At 43.6% G+C, this 22,479-nt stretch overlaps 1 protein-coding gene across 6 annotated transcripts in view; it reads left to right on the top strand.

The window, feature by feature from the left end:
• The window catches only part of ARHGAP40 (Rho GTPase activating protein 40), a 39,742-nt gene extending 20,309 nt beyond the window's left edge, over positions 1–19,433 (top strand). For 3 of the 6 annotated variants that reach the window (XM_065850094.2, XM_065850093.2, XM_065850092.2), the window contains exons 2-15: positions 2,407–2,609; positions 6,460–6,680; positions 8,604–8,679; positions 9,051–9,202; positions 9,807–9,972; positions 10,327–10,418; positions 10,548–10,625; positions 10,879–11,038; positions 11,751–11,833; positions 12,990–13,196; positions 13,452–13,592; positions 15,194–15,354; positions 16,358–16,413; positions 16,826–19,433. In XM_065850094.2, the coding sequence (XP_065706166.1) occupies positions 2,429–2,609; positions 6,460–6,680; positions 8,604–8,679; positions 9,051–9,202; positions 9,807–9,972; positions 10,327–10,418; positions 10,548–10,625; positions 10,879–11,038; positions 11,751–11,833; positions 12,990–13,196; positions 13,452–13,592; positions 15,194–15,354; positions 16,358–16,413; positions 16,826–16,932 (1,881 nt within the window). In that variant the 5' untranslated portion in view covers positions 2,407–2,428 and the 3' untranslated portion in view covers positions 16,933–19,433. The remainder of the gene's footprint in view (positions 1–2,406; positions 2,610–6,459; positions 6,681–8,603; positions 8,680–9,050; positions 9,203–9,806; positions 9,973–10,326; positions 10,419–10,547; positions 10,626–10,878; positions 11,039–11,750; positions 11,834–12,989; positions 13,197–13,451; positions 13,593–15,193; positions 15,355–16,357; positions 16,414–16,825) is intronic. The other 3 variants (XM_071815450.1, XM_071815449.1, XM_071815448.1) reach the window with 1 other exon arrangement.
• Positions 19,434–22,479: the final 3,046 nt, after the last annotated feature.

Below are 22,479 nucleotides of genomic sequence, written 5' to 3'. Positions count from 1 at the left end.
GCTAGCAAGGTAGTTTTGTTTTAATCTAATCCACTTATGATAAGGCTGTCAGTAAATGTGGGAAAATGGAGAGTAGTACTGAAGATGAAGAGTTACTGTGAGGGATGCTATCTAAATTTTTAAGTCCTAATCAGTGGAGATATAAGTAAAAAGTTGAAGGGGTAAATAATGATTTGGGATGGTAGCAGTAGAACTGGGACAGATGAACATGAAATATGAAGGTTAAAAAAAAACCCCTCACACACACACACAAACCCCACAAACAAATAAACCAAACGTTGGTGCAAGCACTGCTAGTTCATCCAAACAAAAGAAAACAAAAAACAACTTAGAATGACTATTTAAGTGCTCTACCAGGCTATAAAGTGGGATCTCAACTGGATGCCTGTTATTTGGATATCCAGAAATAGGAAAGGAGGGGGTGGGAGAAGTGGGGGTGAGTATTGAAAAAGCAGATCTCCTCTGCCCTTGTCAGATGTGGGCTGAGTGGCGCAATAGCTCTTTTCAATCTTTAACTTCTGTGTTCCTGTAGAACAAGCAAACAAAAACCTTCTTATACTTGTTCTCAACGATGTTGCTGGCTCTGGGTGTTCCTGGAATGATGGTTATTGCTTTAGTTCTGACCTTTAGAAGAGAAGGGCTGCCTAGGTGCATGTTGGAAAAAGCTATGAGTGTAATATGCATGCACATGTGTAAATATAAGTGCAGAATATCCTACAACATGGACCTCTTGGTTGGTAGATTTTTAAACTTAGTCTTTGATGACTTGAAATGCCTCTATAACAGAAGCAATTTAATGCCAGAACTGCTAATAATTACCTTTCAGAATGAAAGGAACTAAAACTTTCTGGTTATATTGCCACCTATAACTTTCTAAATCCTTCTAGAGCTGGGAGGCTAAATTGCATTTGGTGGTTGTTTTCTTGTCATGGTTGTCCAGGCACAAGACTTGATCTGCTCGTTGTTGTTGTGAGACGAGAAAGCAATTCCGATCTGTGTGTGGTGGTGTTTGCTGTTCACAGGTGTTTTTCCAACCACCCAGAGTTAGTGCAGTGTACAGTCTCTTTAATTGTGTATTCATAAGTTGCACAATTGAGGTGTTCTCACAAGTAGGTTCCACTTATCCCTTTGGTTTTTTTTAAGTCTTTGGAAAAGGTATACAGCAGGGTTTAAACAGCTTACAACCCTTTGAAGTGAATTAAAATTCATTGCAGGAGGGGCATTATTTTATGAACTGGTGAGAACCTCCCAACTTGCTGCACAGAGGTTGAAAGCTGAAGGAGGCAAGTCTGGGACTTTGGCTGCCCATGAATTAATCAGCAGGGTGGTAAGAAAATTCTGTATATTTGTGTTTCCCAGGACACTTGTGCTGTTTCACAGCTGAAAAATCTGGAAAAATGGGTGGTGAGACCCCGTCTGGAGTATTGTGTCCAGTTCTGGGCCCCTCAGTTCAAGAAGGACAGGAAACTGCTGGAGAGGGTCCAGCGTAGGGCAACAAAGATGATTAAGGGATTGGAGCACCTCCCTTATGAAGAAAGGCTGAGGGAGCTGGGGCTCTTTAGTTTGGAGGAGAGGAGGCTAAGGGGGGACCTTATTAATGTCTATAAGTATATAAAAGGTGAGTGCCATGAGGATGGAGCCAGGCTCTTCTCGGTGGCAAACAATGATAGGACAAGGGGTAATGGGATCAAACTGGAACACAAGAGATTCCACTTAAATTTGAGAAGAAACAGGCTGCCCAGGGAGGTTGTGGAGTCTCCCTCCCTGGAGACATTCAAACCCGCTTGGACATGTTCCTGTGTGACCTCACCTAGGCGTTCCTGTTCTGGTGGGGGGATTGGACTGGATGATCTTCTGAGGTCCCTTCCAATCCCAAACATACCGTGATACTGTGAAATCTGGTCTGGGCGGGAAAAGAAGGCCTCGGACATCCGAGTTATTTATTGCAGGAGATGCTGGAGCCATGATGATTTCTGTATACGGAGGTCAAGGCTTCTGGGTTCAGTCTGCCCTGGCTGGGAGTTGTCAGGTTTGCGGTGTGTGGAAATGCACTGAGCTTGAAACACCTTGGTTGTCTGTGAATGTGAAGGGTGTTCGTGCAAGTTTGCAGGAGAGTGTCGGAAGCAAATGTAGGAGTGGTAGGTGGTGTCTCGGGTCACTGGAAGGACAATATCAGAAAACCGATGTTGATGCTGTGTCCTCTCATGTGTTTTGACAGCAGTTTTTCCCCTACTCTAGGGGATTTGATCCCAAACTCGTCTGTTACCGCTAAACACTACCCAAAGGAAGTCTAGCACTTACCTCTGGCTTTTATTGCAGTCATTAATCAATGAAGACCTCTGTATTCTGAATGCCATAGCTGAAAACATGTGGCTTAATCTCTCTCCTTATCTCTTCCTCTCTCAGTAGCAGAAATTGCCCTTGCAAAATGAACCAGCTTCCTCCGAAGAGTCCTTTGGCATCCCCGGTGTCAGAGGGCGTGAATTCCAGGGTAGAGTCTTCAGACAACTTGTCAATGGACAGTTTTTGGCTGGAAGTAGAGAACATTAAACAGAGCGTTGAAGCTGAGCAAGAGGAATGCAGCCTTGCAGATGTCAAAACACAAGAGGGTAGGTTGCCAAAAATGTTGGGAGTGAGGGGAGGAAGATGAACATTTTGGAGAGAAAATTTGCTTATCTGCCTGAATGATTTTAGAAGCATGTTGGAATACGGCTAGAAGATTACTAGTCAAATCAGAGGTGTACATATATTTTTACATTGGGTGGTGGATAATACCCTGCAGAAGAGGAGGCCTGAGCTGGATTCAGCTTCTGAATCAAAGCTAACTCTAAAGGTCCATCAGGAGTACGTTTGAGGCTCCAGGATTTTTCAGACAGTCCCCACTAAATGGGGGGGCTCTCACTCCCCATGCAGCTGATGGTGTTTTGGAAGGCTTGTTTGTGTGCGTTCTTCTGAGACTTCATCATAGTGGCTTTTATGAGAGCTGCTTTGGTGGGAGGCAAACTTTTCCCCCTCTGCTTCGCTATTCAAGAAACCGTAATAAACATCTGGAATTACCTAAGTCCATTCACACAAGGCTTTTCTTATATATCTCCTTTCCCCCCCACCCCTTTCTTTCTTTTGATGGCTTCTTCATGTGCATGGGATGTTTCTAATGGGCTTTCTGTAGCATCAATGTTATCGTATATTTTGGAGTGACTGGAACCTGGACCAATTACCTTTAGACATGGGAGGTACTACGTCCTGGGGTGCTGGAGGGAGGATGAACTGTAATACGCATTCCCACAGATTGGATCACACATTTCCCAGGTCTGTTTTGAAGAATGTGGTTGAGTTGGCTCTACATCCTCCTGAGCGGTCGCATTTGCATCCTGTACAGCCTGCAGCTGTTGTGCTGGCCTGAAATTGAGCAGGATCCATGTATGCAATGGGGAAATGTTTAGTGAAAGTCCCAGCTTGCTGCCAAGCTTGGGAAGGGTCAGTAGCTGTCCTGGTGCATGGAGATGGGTCTGGAGAGATCATTGTCTGTGTCTGCCATAGTAGACAAGACATGGTAAACAGTAAGTTCTGCTCTTAGTGTTCCTGCATAAAGGATGTAAATTTGGGTTGGTTTAGAGCAGGAAGAGATGCAAAAGTGATTCTGAAAGTGAGTGCTCCAGGAAGGAGACTCTGGAAAAGAGGCTGCGCCATGAGGCGAAAGGCTGTCTGGGATATCCAAAACACTGATATGCTAGAGGCAATTTAATTACTGTGTGTAAGCAGGGAGACAAATAAAAGTGTCTTTTAATGCTGTATATTAATCTGGCAGGCAACACCTGACTACTTAATTGGCCATTGAAACCAGACAAACTTGAAACGATGCTCCAAGTAGTGAAGCCTTCCCAGCAGGCTGGGGCAGGAGGTACGGCACTTTGGCCTCCTGTTGCCTTCTGCAGAGGACCTTAGTCAAATCGCTGTTGTGCTGGAAGCCTAAGTAGCAAGGGGAAACTTCAGATGGTGTGGATGCAGGAGGCTGGATTTGACTGGTGCCTTTTGGCTTCCATATCTCTTCAATTAATGGTGAGAGCACCACGAGGTGGCAATGCAGCACAGAGCTTCAGGGCTCCTCAGAGCCAAAGGCACCATCGCTTTTGTGAAAGGCCCAAGAAACTGAGCTTGACCACAGCTACCAGATCAGTCTGAAGACAGCGTGGCTCGACTTGACAAATACCTGATCGTCATCGCGGCACAGGGACAGCATGGAGGCTGCGTGTAGATAAGGTGTTGCGAAACCACTGACCCACTTGGAGAACGCTGGTCCCCTGTGAAGGGTGGTGATGTGGGAACCTGCTTGGTAGTGGGAGGCCAGCGTGGAACTTTGCAGAAGAGCTGGGTCAACTGGTGATGCTTGTGGCCATACTAACAACTGAACGAGGCAGCAAGTAGCCCCTTCAGGCTGGACACGAGGAAGAAATTGTTGGCCCTGAGGGTGGTGAGAGCCTGGCCCAGGTTGCCCAGAGAGGTGGTGGATGCCCCATCCCTGGAGACATCCCAGGCCAGGCTGGACGGGGCTCTGAGCAACCTGAGCTGGTGAAGATGTCCCTGCTCATGGCAGGGGTGGCACTGGATGAGCTTTGAATGTCCCTTCTAATCCAAACTATTCTATGAACGTAGCTCATTCCTGAAATACAAGGAACAATGTCCTTTCCTTGCTATCTGCTGTTTATCCAGCTCTCTCCACAGCCTGACTGTACAGCAGACTGATAACGTATGTGCTCTGTGCGGTAGTGCCACTGAAATGTCTATAAGCATCCTTATAGCCTGTAATAATGTCTGAGAAGTGTCTGCGAAGAGTGATTCTGCTCTACCTTCAAAAACCATATAGGAAGTTGTGCTTAAAGTTTAGTCTGGAATTGTAGGATGTTTAGCTGTCCTTTAGCTTTTTTTTTTTTTTTTTTAAACAATGCTTTATTATGGATGCTATATTTTGGTAGCTTTTATGTTTCAAGTAAGGTTTTCGAACTGGTGCTGTTTAGTTTTGCAAATTTATTCCTAATTGTGCCCGCCTGAAATGCTGTTTGTCTGGAGCCCACAAGGCAAATCTGAACAGCTCGCCAGGCTTAAACCTGCAGCTCAGTTTCTGGGGAGCTCTCAGTTCCGACTTGTTTCTCTCGGATTTCCCCTTTCTCCCCATGAGTAACCTATTTTGCTGGTTTCCTTTTGTGTTACTGGCAAACATAACTGAGCCAAAAATATTAAACAGGACTTAAAATCGGGTGCTTTGGCATCAGATGGGGCAGAAGGCTCACACGGATGTCCGATTTAGGGCCTGCTGTTTAGTATTGTGTATTGGATTAGTTTCCTGTTATGACTGGAATTGGATATTTTCGAGATTTGCAAGCGATACACTTCCTTGGGCTTCCCAAAGACAAAATAAACCGAAGTTTTGTGTGCTGTGCTGCTGTGAGACCACGGTTCAAGGACAAAGAGCTGCACAGCGAGGAGGTATGAACGGGACCACGAGTGCGCAGGGATGCTCTGACCCCTGAGCTTCCATGGAACCAGACATGGGAAAACACCAAAACTTAAGGCCAAGTAGGAAAGCTCACCAGTTGGCTAGAAGATTCATTAAAGGAAACTCTTCACTTCAGGTCCTACTCCATTTGTTGTGGCGTGATGCTGAAAAAAAGTTCTGCTTTATTAAAGCACCTAAGAATACAAAGAAGGCTGAGAAGAGTTTTAGTGGAGTCACAACGTGGTTTTGCAAGTTGCACGAACACAGTTTCCCCAGAAAAATTAAATTATTTAATCTCTCAAGAGTGTGGCTTTTTATTATTGATGCAGCAATATTAAAACTTTGCCTGAGCAATTGTGATAACTGAGGACATACCAGTTTGCACTGGAAAGGAAAAGTGGGAATAAACTGTTCTGTTTCGGTCAGTTCAGTTGTGACTTTTCTTTCTCCCATTATAACCTTTGGTAGAGCGATGCTGGAGCTGCTTGCAGTGAATCAGTGTGGTACATAGAATCGAAAAAGATAAAGGCTTCATGGTGTTTGCTGTATTGAAATTGAAGCCACTTGCTAAATTGCTTCTTTTATCCTTGGATTTGTAATAGAGGCCTTGCTCAGGGCACTTTCTCACTTACACAAAGAGCACATCCCATAAGGAAAAAGCTGTCTTTTGTGTTTGAAGTGCAACTTACTTATATATATTGAAGAATGAAGTGGAATCGCGCTTGAGTGATGCTGCTGTACTGTCTCTAGGCTTCTCACATTTCATTCTGGAACTGGGATGGTCTTTAATATTAGTGTTGTTTTGAATAGGCACAGACATAGTGAATACACAGAGTAAGAATAACACTTGCTTTTGTTGAGTGATTGGATACTAATCCACTGAAAATGGTACAGAATAGGGATGTGAAGTGTTTCAAGCACTCAAATTGCTGTTTTCCTTTCTCTCCTCACCCCTTCCCTCTCAGAAGGGGAAGCTGAAGCCGAGTGGCTCCAGGACGCGGGTCTGTCCGACCTCCTCGGGGACCGTGCCTCCGACAACGAGAACATCGTGCTGCTCTCCACCCTGACCAAGACCCAGGCTGCTGCGGTGCAGCGGCGCCTGGACACCTACTCCCGCTCACGGAGGAGGAAGAACAAGCATCCCGTGCGTGATGTCCGAGACATTTTTGGAGTTGTCAGCTCTGAGGTATCTTGATTTCATGGCATCTCATGATCCCACTTTGTTGCATTGCGGTAGCTGGGTTGGCTTTCTGAGTCCAGGGCTGCTTTCATCTCCACATAGAGCAAGTAAACTTTTGAGCCGAAATGAAGCTGAGACTGTAGAAATCCTGCATCCAGCTTACAGCATTGAGAAATTGCTACAAAACCTGCAGATCCATAGTCCTCCTACAACTGCTGGAAAACTTGTGTGTAGTGCCTCTAGCACTGCAGCCTTGTGGAGCGCTGGTATCGTTTGGAGCCCTCTTGTGTTTTCCTTATGCCAGTGACATGTTAAATGATTATTAACCAGTAAAAGAGAGAATTTCTGACTTCAGTTCTGATAAGCTGCCCTCGTGCAGTCAGTAATTCTAGAGAAAGAATAGCCACTGTCTGTATTTTTTCCCGGAGAATACATGACCATTAACTTAGCAGGTGCTTTCCTGCTGTGCTGCTCCTCTTTTGGTTGTGGCCACAAGGATGAGTACCCTTGTTTTTTCGAGTGGCTGCTGGAAAGTGTCCCAATCAGGGTTCCCTGTGGCCTTTTCTACTCAGTCAAATGTCTAGTCTGAAGGTGCTGAGCTTAACAGAGCTCTGGCATTTTAAGTAGCATGGGACTCTTGATCTCTACCTGAACTCAATGCTCCTTTTCCTCAACCTGAGCATCTTTGAAACTTGTTTTACTATAATGAGATGAAATATACACAAATAAACACTTGAGTGCATAAAGGGAATGACACGACCAGTCTGCAGCATCGCTGGAAGGTGCTGTGGTTGTGGGGCGAAAGTTTCAATGGGCTCTACCTATGGGAAAAACTACGTTCAGCAAATTGAGCTTAAAGCTAATTCAGTCCTGCTCTGGCTCAAGCGGAAGCAGTTCAGGCTGTAAGACTGCAGGCAGTGATGTGTCAGTCATTTGGATTTTCATTTCCATCAGTGTTTCAAGATGGATTTGCAGTTTGCCTCCTGTCCACCTCGGTCACGAGCTACTCGGGCATCAAAACTGCTGATATTTCTGTCAGCACCTATGTACTTGCCCTCTGTTACGGCTCATTATGGCCTGTTTACTCAACAGCTGGATCCGAAGGTGCTCTGGCATTATTCGTTGCATGATCTGTGGTTTATGATCTCACATTTAGCTGCAGATACTGGATGAATTGGTTCTGCTTTCATGACAAGGCCATCAGTTGTGCAGCTGCTCTAAAGATATAAGAGGTTTTATGTGCAGATTAACTGTTTTGTCCACTTGCATTGACTTTGTACAGGTTCCTTTTTAACTTTCAGCCCTCAGTCCACAGCTCTGTGTCACAAATAGGTTCTTGGGAAGTTGTGAACCTTGATAACAGCAGATGCTTTCCTATAGTCTAACTAGTCCTAGCAAAAGGAAGGTTTTGCTAGCAGAACTGCCTGCCAAATATCTCATTATACTTTTAAAGATTCACTTCTCTCTCTAAGCACAAAGGGGTAGATTATTCTTAAGCCCGTGAGGGGAAGCTTTTAGGTGCTGATGTCTGCTTTGTGTGTTTTGGTTTGTTTTCTTTCCATGAAAAATCTTGCAATCACAGGCAATGGGTAGATCCCATGCAGCTTGGTTGGCCCACTGTCTATTAGTCCTTCAATGCATGAACTAAAACCAGGGAAAGTGGCTAATGATTCTGGGGAAGGAAGAATTGGATTAATGATGTGCAGATTTATTATAAATACCATCTATGAAATAGCCACCTGTTTTCCATCTGCCTGCCACATCCTCTAATTATGATTCTTAATTTCAGAGCAGTCTTGTAGCCCTGAGCTTGAACAGCATTTTCTTAGACTAGCAGACAATGTCAGCTGTGTGTTTTCTGCCAAAATTGGCTTGTCTTGTAATGACTTCTGTTTTGTGTAGGTAAACATGTTCTGGTTTGTCTTTCAGGAAACAGCAGCAGAGAAGGAGGAGTCCAGCACAGATCAGTTGTGGCACAATCTACGGACCTCAAATGTACACAAATGTAAGAAGGAAGTTTCTAATGGTAGAGTAGGATTGGAAAAGGAGTAGGATAATATGGTGAAATCCTATGAACACCATACAGATTTGTGTAAAGGGAAGTTAGCCATAGGTATGTCCTATTATTTAAGGCCATGCTTATGTCTTACCAGTGATCTGGTGATTTCGGCTGAAATGTTGTGGCTTTAAGCTAATTTTACCCTACTGATAAGTCTCAGGACTGTGCTATGACAATGCTCGTTTCAAATGTTAATATAGTCTTTTATTAGAAAGTGGTGTTCCCTAAATTAGTCTCAAACTGCTCTTTTAGCACACTTGTTCTCTAAGCTTCACCATTTTGGCTTTCTGAAATTCAAGACGTTTTCTCCTCTGCAGCAGAAACCCAGGATTACTCCTGCACAGTTCGAACCCCTGGAAAAGAAGAGGTGTTCAACATGGATGTCGCCTACTCAGAGCAAGCGGCTGTTCTGCTCAAGGGATCGTTCCTATCTGAATCCAGGAGGTTGAAGGATGGAAATGCACTAACTGTAAGCACTGATGGAATTTTTCCTGTTAGAACTTATTAGCTCCCTTCTCATCAAGAGGGGTACGAGGCACTTGATAGAACTGTATGATCAGCTCTTGGGAAAATGTTGTGACACGTCTATATTAGGTAGATATTTTTGGACAGATAACGCTGTTATCTTTGTGGTGTTGGGCAAGGATAAGTGTTGTGTAGTAGAGAATCAAAAGAATTCATGCTTGTCTGTGAAACTAGCAATTTCTATATGAATCTGGGTCATTTCCACTCAAAAGAGGAGAATAACTGGACTTTCTTGCTTGTAATTCTAACAGTTTTCCTCTCAACAGCTGTACTGGACTGCTTCCAAAGTTCAAGTAGATTACAGTGGGTATCAGGCTGTATTTAATGTAGATAAGATGGGATCTCCAATATAGTTAAAGAGCAATGCTGAAAAGGGAAAATATTCAGCTGTAGATTGAGTAGTAGTTTGTGGTCTTTGTTTGGTATTGAAAACAAGAGAATGAACAGGTGCCTGGTTATGGTAAGGAATGATAAAAATGCAGCAAAACTTGATACCAATGGCATTAGTAATGATACTTATACTGCACATCGTGTGTGTTTTCCCTTAGAAATTTAAGATTCCCAAGGGCAGACTAGGAGTGACCAGGATTGGAGATCTGTCTGCTCAGGACATGAAGAAGATCCCCACACTGGCCCTTATTGAACTAACAGCTCTCTGTGATGTTCTGGGCTTTGAGCTGAAGAGAAACAAGGCAGCAAAACTGAAAACAACAGGTTAGTTCTGTTTCATCGTGGTATTTTTTGGGGTGCATTCTTTACATTGATCTTCTCTTGGGCTTGTATTGATATTTGAAATGTTAGAACAGAGAGAGTCTTTGGTAAGAAATGTTGTGACAGGTGCTTTTCCCTTGATCAGAATTTCTCCTGGAAGTCACTGGAACATGACATCAAGACCTAGAAACACATTTATGCCTGACTGTCAAATGTATTTATCTCACTAACTATTCCTCTCTTTTTCTCAAGTACCTACACTTACAAAATGTGCTCTCTTAGCCTGCAGTGGTGGATATATCCCTGATGTCCATGGTAGTGGTGATATACACTTCTAACATGTTTTTTCTGTTGTAGAGAAAAGACTCTTTGGAGTTCCACTCAACACCTTGTTGGCAAACGACCAAAAACTGCTCCCCAACACCAAGGTCCCTCTGCTGCTCCAGGCAGTAAGTTCCCTGCTGGTTTCACTCACACCTCTGGTCCTCAGAGCCAGAAAACCTCAGAGGCCTGGGATAAGGAAGGGCTGACTTCTCATCCTCTGTGCCTAAAAGTTTTCTTTTTTACCCCTTCAATAGCTGCTGTCCTGCTTGGAAAAGAGAGGACTTGAAACAGAGGGCATTTTGAGAGTTTCTGGGTCCCAGACCAGAATCAAGGTATGAACTCTTTATTAGTGATTGAAAGTGTCAGAGGTGACTGGGGAGCACATTGCTGAAGCAAGTATCTAAATAACCTGAACTGTCCGATCTCCCTTCCCAGTAAAACTAGAAACATCCGTTACTGGGAAATCTGGGAGTGTCTGCACTCTTTTGACTTGATGGGTTGCCCTCCTAGTGCTCAACTACAGGATTCCCTTACGTTTGCTTATTAAAGCATGTAATAAATTCCACCTTTTTTTTTTTTTAATAGAGTCTGGAACAGAAGCTAGAAAAGGACTTCTACACCGGCCTTTTCCGCTGGGATGAAGTCCACCAGAATGATGTATCTGGGCTACTGAAAAGATTCATCAGAGAGCTGCCGGCGCCTCTGCTGACAGCAGAGTACCTGCCTGCTTTTGCTGCTGTACAAAGTGAGTCTCTGCTTTGGCTGTTTAACATCAGTTTGTTGACTTGTGCTTTTCTTGCAGAGTTCTGCTGGTCTTGGGCTCAACTGGCAGATGTGTTGGGAGCCCGTGAATTTGATGGGAATGCAGAGCACAAGATAAACTACAGCCAGAGTGTGCTGGGTGCTATAATGCGTCTTTGTTGATAGTGCTTGGTTGTGTTGTATACAACACCTTTGTGCAGAAACGCTGTCCTGGAGTCTGAAATTATGTTGTGTCATTTGAGGCTGCAGGGTTGCTACCATGAATTAGGACAACTTGATAAATAATGACATGCAGGCAACTGGGCAATGTACCCAGTCTTGGCTTGTCTGAAGGCAATGCAATGTTCTGCAAGCACCTGATTTGGAGGTTTCCGTGTCAACAGATGATCTGAATGAGTTGTGCACTTAAACAGTTAGCTTAACATTTTTTTAAAAGAAATGTGGAATAATGAGTTCTTTTTTTGAAGGGTATCAGACTTACTAGTAAACTGTGTATTCTGAAACAAATCAGCCAGTCTTCTGAAACACAAGTAGTTTGCTTCATGAGGGCTATATGGGCTTTATTTACCTCTGCAAAATCCTAGATGGCAGACACTATTGTAAGTAAATTGCCTTATTTGTTGGGAGATTCCCATGCTTAAAAAGAACAGTGTCCAAAGTTTAAATTCTGTCCTGTTGTTGCTCTCCCTCTTTAGATATTCCAGACCTGAAGCAAAGATTGCAAGCTCTAAACCTCCTGATCCTGATTCTGCCAGAGCCCAACAGAAACACCCTGAAGGTAATTATCTAGTCTGGAATTAACTGGAAAAACATGGCCTCATTCCAGGTTTTTATTCAAGGAACTCTATCAGCTTTTGTAAATAACTTGCATCATGCTATTTGGCTTTATTTCACTGACTTGAGAATGGAAACCCATGAAGCAGGGAGCAGGCAGACCTCAAGGCATAAGCTATGAGCACATTCTGCCCTTTGGGTAAAAACGCAAGAGCAGTAGGAATCAGTGTGGTCTTGGAGCATCATCTTTAGAAACCTGCTCTTCCTCTACAGCGTGTTAACACCTTTCACTCCATGGTGAAGTGCTTTTAGTTCTTACATTGTCCGTGGGCGTGCTAGCATATACGGAAAGAAGTCCAGTCTTTTGATTCACGTGTTGTGGTGTTGTCATTATCTAGGAAAGACAGTTTCAATTTTAAAAATATATAAAAACATCTACTCAGCTTGTAGCTTCCAACCCTTTTCTGATCAGGAGGCATTTCAAATCCTTTCACCGACTACTTTTTGGGAGAGTAAGAGCTGATGGATCAGCTTTGTAGGCAGTGCACAACCTCTGCCTTTCTGTGCTTCGTGACAACTGTGGTGGTTGTTGCTGCTGCTTTTCTTTGTTGGTTTGTTCTTTCTCCTGAGTAGTTCAGCTTCCAGGTAGTAAAGGCACGGCTGCCTTAGCACCCTGACAACTTGTTTTAGGGTGCTGGAATACATAATCCAGTCAGAGATGATCTGTCATGTGTCGTGACTTGGGTGGAGGCATGATACAGAAGAGATTATCCAAAAGAGTTGGTTTTTCCACATTTGGGAATAGCTTTGAGGGGATCCTGGGGGAAGGGGAAGAGTGGGGTCATCTTTGGATTCTGTAACTTTTAAAACTGAACTTCATAAATTACCACCTGCCGAGGAGTAAGAGCGCATCTGCTTCTCACATGTATTGTGTGCCCTGATTCTTGAATGCTGGACAAACTATTTCTCTGCTTGGCATGGTTATTTGTTACTATTGTAGTATTAGAAACTGGTCAGCGAACTTCCTGACTGGAGGAATAGGATTTGCTCATGGACATCAAGAGAAAAAAACACTAATTAAATGATCTCCGCAGCAATTGCCACAGTAGTTTCTTGAGCTTTGCTGGCAGTGGATGTCTTAAGCCTCTTCCTCTCTTTAGGCTCTACTTGAATTTCTCAGCAAAGTGGTTTCCAGGGAGAACAACAACAAAATGAACCTCTGGAACGTCTCCACAGTCATGGCCCCAAACCTCTTCATGCACAAGGGGCTGCCAAACAAGATCCCTGAGGGGAAGGAGAAGCAGCTGGCAGAGGGGGCGGCTGACGTTGTGCGGATGATGATCCATTACCAGGATTTGCTCTGGACGGTAGGTTGCTCGGGTGTTGTGTGATATGGTGTAACAATGTCTTGTTCTGCCTAGAACTGGAATAGGGGAAGGGATAGTCTTGGGAATTTCAGAGGAGTTAAATGTCTGTAGGCAAAACCTGTGACTGAGTTCCAAGTTTCAAGGTATATGGATATTTCGTCTATTTAAGGAGCTTCATAAAGTAATCTTTAGGTTCTTAAATGGCATCCTTATTTCTGCTTGATTTAATTCCTGTCTTCTTTCTTCCCTGCCCAGGTCTCCTCTTTTCTGGTAGCTCAAGTGAGAAAGCTGAATGAGACCAATAGCAAAAGGTACCAGTTTTGTGACAAGCGAATTAAAAATTTGCTGCGTAAGATTCATGCTGATAAAGACAAGGTGGAAAAGAACCAGGCAGAGGTGAGTTAGGACTTGGAAAAACTTTCATGCCAAAAAAACCTCTTTCGTAACATTGTCAAACACTTCTCATTGTAAGAGCTCTCATGAGGACTTGGAAACAAAAGGCAGAAAAAATCTGCAGAACCATAAGAAACAGCTTCCCAAACGCTTTTGGCCAGGTTGTGGCAAAAAGGGATCCCAACAGAAAGTGTACTAAATAAATTTCAGCCTACAAAACGCTTGGTTAAGATGCTTCGTTGTTGCAGGAGAAGGGGAAGAGACCAGAAGCAGAAATGCTGATCTTTACCTTGTGTGAAGAGCATGGTTCACATGGCTCTACATGCCTAATGTGTTTAGACAGATAAGTCTACTGTGATAAAGGCAGGCTTATTTTCGTGAATTTAAAGCAAAAAAATTAGGCTATTGCAGTAGTGTAAAAGTACCTTTTGTGTGTGTGTATGTCTCAGTTCTTTTTGCTCCGTGATATTGCTGATCTGTATAGGAGGGTCTGAGGTCTTACTCCTCCTTGTATTGGGGCAGACTTTTAAACAGATGTTACTGTCAGATCTATTCAAGTATCAAAGTTGGGAAAAGATCCTTGGAGTCATTCTGCCTTTTTCTTTTAGTTGAATAAGCATAGGTCTGTAGGAGCAAGGTTAGACCACAGATTGCTGCATTGGGAGTACGGCATAGCAGTGGTGGTGCAACTGGGATGCTCTAAGGGCGCAAGCTAGATGGAGTATGCAGGTAGAAATAATATGTAGAGAGCTCAAATCTGCAGATCTGAAGAAGAGTTTATGTTCTCACAAGTCAGTACATCCCCCTTTCCATACCAGTTGGACTCCTGAAATGATGTCTGCCTAAAATGAGGCTGGTTAAGGTGACATGTCGCTGTTGAAGGTGGTGTCACTTCAGAGAGGACAACTACTGTTTGGGCAGTCAAACAGAGGAGCCGATGCACAGAACGGTGCTAAAAGCACTTGCTAAGAATCTTGGTGTTCAGCACTGTTTTTGCAGAGAATTTGGGTTTTCAAAATTAACTCATTGCATATCAGACCCTGTTAGAATGGTTCAATGTTCTCCACAAAAGTGCTGGGAAGTTACTTCATGAAGGAGGTGATGAAAACCATTTTGAGAAAGTAGCGCTTGAACTGGGCTCTGTGATAGCTCAGTGTTTCCTTTCTTGAAACTGCCTTTCTGAAATTCAGCAGTCTGCAATTCAGCTGTCTGAACTCCTTTTTCAGTAACTTAAAAGAATCCCAGAGAAGTCTATCAGACTTCTGCAAAACAGTTTGTCAAAACGCATCCTGACAAATCCTGGTTTCAGCAAAGCTTCTGGTGCCGGTGCTGTATTTGAACAGCAGAGAGCACCAGTGAACGCTGATGGAGGGCGATGCTTTTCTCCAGCCACAACACCGAAGCACAGATGATTTGTTTATAATGTTCACCTTGACGCTTCGTGTGTCTGGGACAAGAAACAACCTAAATTCTCTGAACAGCTGGTTGGGTAGCTTTAATTCTTCACACTCTCGGATCTGTTTTGAAACTTGATGTTTTAGCTGATAACGAAAGTCTTTCTTTAAGCACTTTCTTGTCTTTGCCTCTCTGCCTGCCTTGTTCAGCCTTCCAAGATCGTGAAAGTCCACGCTTCGCTTCTCCTGAAGGACTCGCTAGAGGTGCATTTGAACAACGCAACCAGAGTTGCTGATGTCTTGAGGCAGTTTCAAAAGAACCTGTGCCAGAACGGTTGGAATATTGTTAACACTGTCAACCTCCTCAAGTGGTAAATGGCTTTTTCTCTGCTTTTAAAAATAAAAAGTAGCAGGTGGTCTGTTGGCTGTGTTTTCTGTCTTCGGGCAGAGTTGACGCGGTGGCACAGGGAGTTGTTAGGAGACTGTGCTCTGCTCCTCCGTTCTAAGCTTTGGAAATAGTGTGTTGGATGGGGCAAGCGAATGTTAGTTCAGCTGAGTGATTCCATCCCTGTGCTCGGGCTGTCTGGGGGTCAGCTCTTCCCTCGGGTTTGCTGGACTACATGTGTACTTCAGCAGCCTTGCTGGAGGGAAGGGAGAGTTGAATAACGTTGACCCTGCAAAACAAAGCTCTTTAGCTCTCCTGGAGAAAAATATCACCGGTGCAAATTACTTGCCTGGAGTAGTATTTCCAATGTGTGTGTATTACCGTAGGGGCTTTCTAAAACAAGCTTTGCAATTACCTCCTATGGTCCAGTGGTGAATTGCTGAAAGAACCCCAAAAATGAACAAAATAATTCCGTCCCTGCTCTGTCACCGTACCTGCAGACTCTATTTAGTAGGTAACATGATAGTGCATCTCCTGACTGTGTCCCTGGGCAGGAGATGTCTAGATAAGGAGGGTGTGTGGGAAATTACCTGAATATGGGTCAGCCTGGTCGTATCTCACTAAAAAGCTGCTGAGATCTTGTGCAGATGAGCTTCTCTTGAACCTCCTCCTCAGTTCTAGAGGAACGCTACGAATGAACTTTAGTATTTATACCTGTTCTCTTCCTGTCAAACAGTGTTTGCATGTAATGTGCTTCTCAATACCAGTGAGGAATATCTGCCTTGTTTTCCTTTTCCCAATTTTGGGTGTCATTTTCAACAGCTGTACTGTTCAGGAGGATCAGTAAGGACTCTGTACCATGTCCTGTAGCTTTCTTGACCACTGCTGGCCTCTGAATCATAAGCAATTTTTGGGAAGAAACATTACCAAACCATGTAACTTACCTTTCTCAGAGCTTCGTTAACCTCAGTGTGTTTTTCTTTCTTCAGTAACAACTCAATGGAGAGCACAAACTTCCTCCTGTATGAAGTAGGAGGGAATATTGGTAAGTCTGGGTGGTAACTGAAAATAAGAACTCCCATATCCCCCTTTTTATCTTAAGAAGGAGTTAAAAGAAAGGATGAGATTTGGAGGGGGCTCCAAAAGTTAAAGACAAACGAACAAGTGTGGGTTAAGCTCACCCGCAGTAAACAGCACCTGTGCTAAAGTTATCAGGTATTAGAGTACCTTTCCAAAAGTTCAAAGCTTGGACTTGGTATGATTTTAAGAAACATACATTTATTTTAACATAAACAACTAAAACTTTTCCAGATTTGTGGAAACGCTTCTGAATAGTTGTGATATTGAAATTAATGTCAACAAATACCAACTTTTAGGGGGGGAAAACAAAACCAAACTAGCAACTATCAGACTAAGGATATAAGAAATGCTTTTTTCTGAATCTCTTGTTTCGGTAGGTGAACGTTGCCTGGACCCAGACACTTACCTCTTAGACTTGTACCACATCAATCCCCATGCTGAATGGGTAATTAAGCAAAACCCATCTTATCCTCGGATGTTCTAAGGGAAGCATGAGCAAAATGAAACATTTGGTTGAAGTTTTTGGAAAGCATGGAAAAGCTATCGAGCTGTTCCTGGTGTAGTCATAGACTGGACAATGCTTGTGTCTTTGAAGGAAACCAGTTTTATTTACTACTTCCATGACAGCTGGCTGTGAGCGTACAGGAGCCAACATGCTAACAGGGGCATTGATAACAAGCAGCAATTTTCATGATGTAGCACAATTTGTGTGGGGGGGTGCTTATTCTTAAACAAAGTAGCCCCCCTAAAACAAACCCTGAAAACAAAGCTACGGTGATTGTGCAGCAAAGATGGAACGTAAGAGGAGAAGCGTCTTGAAAATGTAGGAGACATCTGTATCTTCTGGATTTACTCTTTCTTTTGATCACATTCGTGTTGTGGAGGAGAGACAGTCAAATGCTGCAGCGGTACTGGTGACATCCCTTTGGTAAGATCCACTATTGACTGTTGGACATCGCCAGAAGAAGTTGTGATCCTGGGTTTCACAACGATACTGTCACGTTCTTTGAAGAATGCGAAAGGACGCTTCCAAAAGGGCCGGATGGGATGTGAAGCCGACATCCTGTATTTAATGACTATAGCTAAATACATATATGCAACACAAGAAAATAACTTTCCTTGGAAAAAAGTGTGGAATGGTTAGCAGCCTTTCAAATGTACAGTTTGATGGGAGAGATGCCAGTCCCATACAGCTCTTCTGGTAATGCAAAAACAAATGTACAGGTTGCCATTGATGATGGAAAAACATGCGTTTATTCTGCTGGACAATGTATGTGTCAAGAGATAACCAAGGAAATATTCTGAAGTTAATCTGAGGTTAGTAATCTGACCTGGCCATGTGAGCTAAACTTCTTTTTGGAAGACTCTGTGTGAACATGTCTGTTCAAAACCAAAACCAGCCCCAGGATGTGCAGTGGCTGAACCAAGAACTGTGTGCCTGGACCTGGTTGCACAGTGGGTACCGAACTGAGCCTTCATTGCCTTGGCTGCACGTTTTTATCCCACTCAGCACAGTGTGGTCACTGTGGTCTGGAGAGAGGAGGGCAGAGCGCGACACTTGCACCTCACATCACTGCGTACTTGGCATACAATCTCAGCTCAAGTTGGTCTGCGCTCATGGAAGAGGAGTGCGGAAGTATTTCATGCTGTAATACCTCATGTGAGGGAACCTACTATGCAGTTAGAGTGGGTGGAACATGCACCACTTCTGAAAATCCCAATGTCTTTTTTTATATACTGTTTTTAGATACTGTTGGATATTTATTCATGTGACAGAAGCAGGGCTGCCCTGCAGATGTGTACTCAAAGTGTTTCATTTGCCAAGTCCTAGCTGTACTAGTGACAATCTCCAGTATTATACCTTTTGTTTAACTGAATTTATTCCATTGCAGTCTGAACTTTCCCTCCTTTTTCTTTTTTTTTTTTTCCCCCCAGGTTAATATGTAGCTCTCCCTATTCATTATCGTCATGTCCTAGTTTCTGTGTAAGGGCACTTCACTTTGTGGTTTGTCTATGTGCTTAACCCTCTTTGTGGTTGAGATCCTTGAGGAACAGGTGAGCCGTAGTTCATGTTCTTCCTGACCTCTTGTGAACACTGTGTGAGTGGTGCTGATGGCTTGAAATGATGCAGATGCACTGACTAGTGGGGCCGTGTTCATAACTGTCTTCTAAAGCACCTGCAATACAAACTTGCAGAAAACCCACCTCCCAACCCCACCTAGAACCCCAACATCAAGACTTGTTGAAGTGCCTCTTTTTTATAGGGCTTAAAATGGGTATAAAACAACCTGATTCTTGTCCTCGAGGATGGGTGATTTGTGTCTCTTGGGAGATTGAGCTGCTTTAAAATCGGGCATTAAAAATCAATGGTACCTATTCACTCATCACTTCTGGAAGTCTTTGTTGCAGTGATGGAGCTTGGCAAAGATAAATGCCAGAGATGCTATACTCTAAGAAATACCTGATACATAAAGGTATTGGTGGGAGAGAGAGAAGAACCTGTTCCTGCTCAAAGATGCTTAGAAAGCTAAACTGCATCCCTGCAAATCACATAACGCTGCATTTTTTTCCCACCCCTCGTATGCTGGATGTTTTATTAAACATTCCATCTTCCATACATATGAGGGGAAAACGCTACATCAGTGCTTCTGTAAACAAAGAAATGAGTGGGGTATTTTGAACACCAAACAATGTGAATCAGTGCTGTGGAAAACAAGGTTGGTGGGAGATTCTCATGAAACAAATATCAGTTCTCAAATATGAAATGTAAAAAGAAAAAAAATCATCTATTTCCAGATGATGGATATGCTTTTCTATTTTTCTTTCCTAACTTTGTACCAAAAAGTATGTATGAATTTTTCAGTCCCTGATGTGCAACCTGCGTTTGAATGCTGGCTTTTAGTAACTTCTTTTTTTTTTTCAAATTTTTAATTCTGTATTTAAAATTCATTTATTCAATGAAACAATAAAAATATAGTAAAAATCCCTCGGCTCCAGTTTCATTAGTGGCACAGTAAATGGCACCACGTCTGTGAATGCCAGTGGGATTTGCCTTGTGCTTGAAGAGAGATGCACCTGTGAGCTTGACAGGGCTTCCGTGTTACAGCTTCAGGAGAAGTTCCTCTTTGGACGATCTTGCTGTGAAAGAGCGACCCAGGAGGAGGAAGAGAAGGTCCACACTGGGTTTAGAAAGCCCAGAGAAAGGTTTGGAGCTGGTGGCTTGAGTGGGGGCTGAAGGTCTGTTTGTGAGGACCTAGGGTTAGTGAATTCTGAAGGAAGAAGGGCTGCCGTTGAAGATCTGAGCCTGAGGAAAAGCAGATGTCAGTGTCCCATGAAAATTCCCCTTCCCACCTCCTCAGCCCCTGCTCGGTTGAGCTGTGCTTGGTTGGTGTACGTCCTGGCAGGACTAGATGAGTTGGCCAAGAATAACAGGAATCCAGTCTGAATCTGTGGATAAACAATGACTAATATTTTAGTATTCAACAGTCAGTGATGAAATGTGGCATAAATCCACTGCTATTTGTTTAAAAAGAGCAATGACGGCAGCCTGTCCAGTACTACTGGTAAAAAAGCAGGACTTTTTATCCTATCCAGAAACAAAAGAAAAGGGAGGAGAATCCAAGTGGCTTTAGAAAGCTTTCAGAGCATTTATCTGAGGAAAACACCAGTTTATCAAACTCATTTCACCCATTCATCTTCAGTAGTATCAAAGTGTTAATCTCTCCCATCCCCAAGGGCGTTTTTTGATTGATCATTACACAGCTATCTCCCCTGCTCAGAACAACAGCCCAGGATTTATTCTGTATACGGCTTGAAGCCCGGTGAGCTGAGATAACAGGATATAGTTTACAAGAACCGTGCAAAGGCTGGTTAAGCATATATGGGGATGAAGTGGAACTGAAATACCACATATTACAATAATAAGTAATCTTCTTCAGGAAAAAATCTTTGCAGAAATATGGGATCTTCACAGGAACAAATGAAGGGAAATGCCTTGGAGGGAAATGCCATAGGAAAACAATGGAAGGCACTTCCTGGAACAAAGTGAGTAAATGACAGTGAATTCTGTTGTAAACAAAATACAGCTGCCTTTGATTAAATCTATTTCTTTCCCCTAGTGCACTCTCCAATGTTGAAAACAAGACAAATGACATCCGTGCTTTTGGATGCTGAGAGAAAGAAACTTCAAAGTTCTCTCCGAATCCTGCCTGGTCTTGATTGCACACAAGGGTTGCATATGTTGTCACCTTGGGGGAAAAATAGGAGGCCATAGTTCAACACTTTAAGTTATTAGAAAAGAGAATTTGCAACTGCACTGGCTGAGCAGCTGGGAAATGTCTGTGGCAGGATCAGTTCCTATAGTCCTCCCCAGCCATCTCTGCTCCCTGCAAACTTGTGTTGCATTCTCCCCAGCACCTGGGCCTGGCAGGATCCACTGAGCTCAAGGGGTTGCTGCTTTTTCCCCCACCCTTCTTTTCTGTTATCTAGCTTTATCCAAGGGTTGGTCTAATGAATGGGGAAGGGGAGAAAATCCCTTTAATCCTTAGTCCTTAGAAGGCAACTTGAAGGTGTTATGTTTTCACCTCTCTGACCCCCTTGGTTGTCCCTACTTGCCTGGGTGGTGAAGTTGAAGGAGTAATTGGATGAAGGAGTAATTAACCACTGGATAGAAGAGGAAAAGAGGAAGAAAACCAACAGAAATAGAGGGTGTAGGTGTACCTGTGGGGGTTATTTGGGGTTTTTTGTTTGTTTTGCAGGGTTTGGAAGTGATTCAGATGCACAGGACTTCTGTCGTCTCCATGCTCATCCCAAACCTTGTTCTTGGCAGGCTGCACTAGAAGCCTGCTCCAGTGGTTCCCCATCCTTTGCAGGCTGAAAACCAAAGGCTGGTTTCCCTCACCCGCAGCTCTTGCCAGCCTGTCCTTTCTGTGCCAGGAGCCTTCAGTACTGACTGTACTTCGTGTTGGTCCATGCATGTGGATGGATGCTCCAAGCCGTGTATGGGCTGCTGGGACTTGTGTTGGAACTGATCTTTTGAGCCTCACCCAGAGCTTTCAAAGTCCTAAGGAGTGTGGTTATACATAACCCGCCTGTGTTGCCTCCTAGCTCAGCTCTTTGTAGTGTGTAGTCAGTGCAGGTGGAGAAAGTTCCTCTTATCTGTGTTGATGACTCAGTAGTAAACCTTCTCTGGACACAAGAGGCAGTCAGAAAGTGGAATAATTGCCTTTTACTTATAACAAATGAGCAGAGCTGGCTCGGGGTTTCAAGAGAGACAATTAAAGATATTGCATTGTTTTCTTCTAAAGCAGAAGTAGACCTGGGGGTTCCCTAATAGCCCTCCTGATTCTGCGCTGCGCTCTTAGAGCATGTTGTTGTGGGTTGCATTTATTATGAGCCACTTATTATCCCTAATTATTTAGCAGGGGGGAGGTCTCTTACTTACAGGCGAATTTGTGACTTGATGAACACTCAGCTGTCTGTATTTAAGATAAAATTACTGTAATTAACAAATTGATCAACCCTACTTTCACTTTGCCTGGCTGGGACAGAACAAATGGGCTAAATGGGACCTATTTAGTACAGGGGCAGAGAAAGGGGTTTGCAGACCTCAGGATATACAGGCTTAAAGCTGCTTGCTTTTTTTTTCTGCATGCTGCTTTTAATGGTAATGTCACATAATTGTCTCTTGTTAGATAATTCTATCTCCAACAAAAACCACGCATGCTGTGCTTTCTTCAGCTCAGCCCAGCAAGGCAGAGTCACAGAGGGTGAAGAGCCAGGTGGGTTGTTTTATAATAACTTAAACCCCGAGCAGAGTTGGGTTGGGTTCCTGAGGTCCTGTGCCTTCTTGTGGCTCTGATCTGGTTGTTTGCACAACTTATGTCCTTGTTGAGAGCAAGATTAATCCCTCAGGTTGTCTTATGGTTGGCAGATGTTGCTCCATCTCCCCCAGTTGCTGCTCTTGGTGCCGCGTTGCTGGCCAAGGGTTTATGTGCTTCTGGCCCTGGCTGAGCCTCCCAGCTCCCTGGTG

This window comes from Patagioenas fasciata, chromosome 16 (genome assembly GCF_037038585.1).
Source record: "Patagioenas fasciata isolate bPatFas1 chromosome 16, bPatFas1.hap1, whole genome shotgun sequence".
Taxonomy (NCBI): Eukaryota; Metazoa; Chordata; class Aves; order Columbiformes; family Columbidae; genus Patagioenas; species Patagioenas fasciata.
Note: the sequence above shows the minus strand (reverse complement) of the source record. Positions and strands in the feature narration are given on the sequence as shown.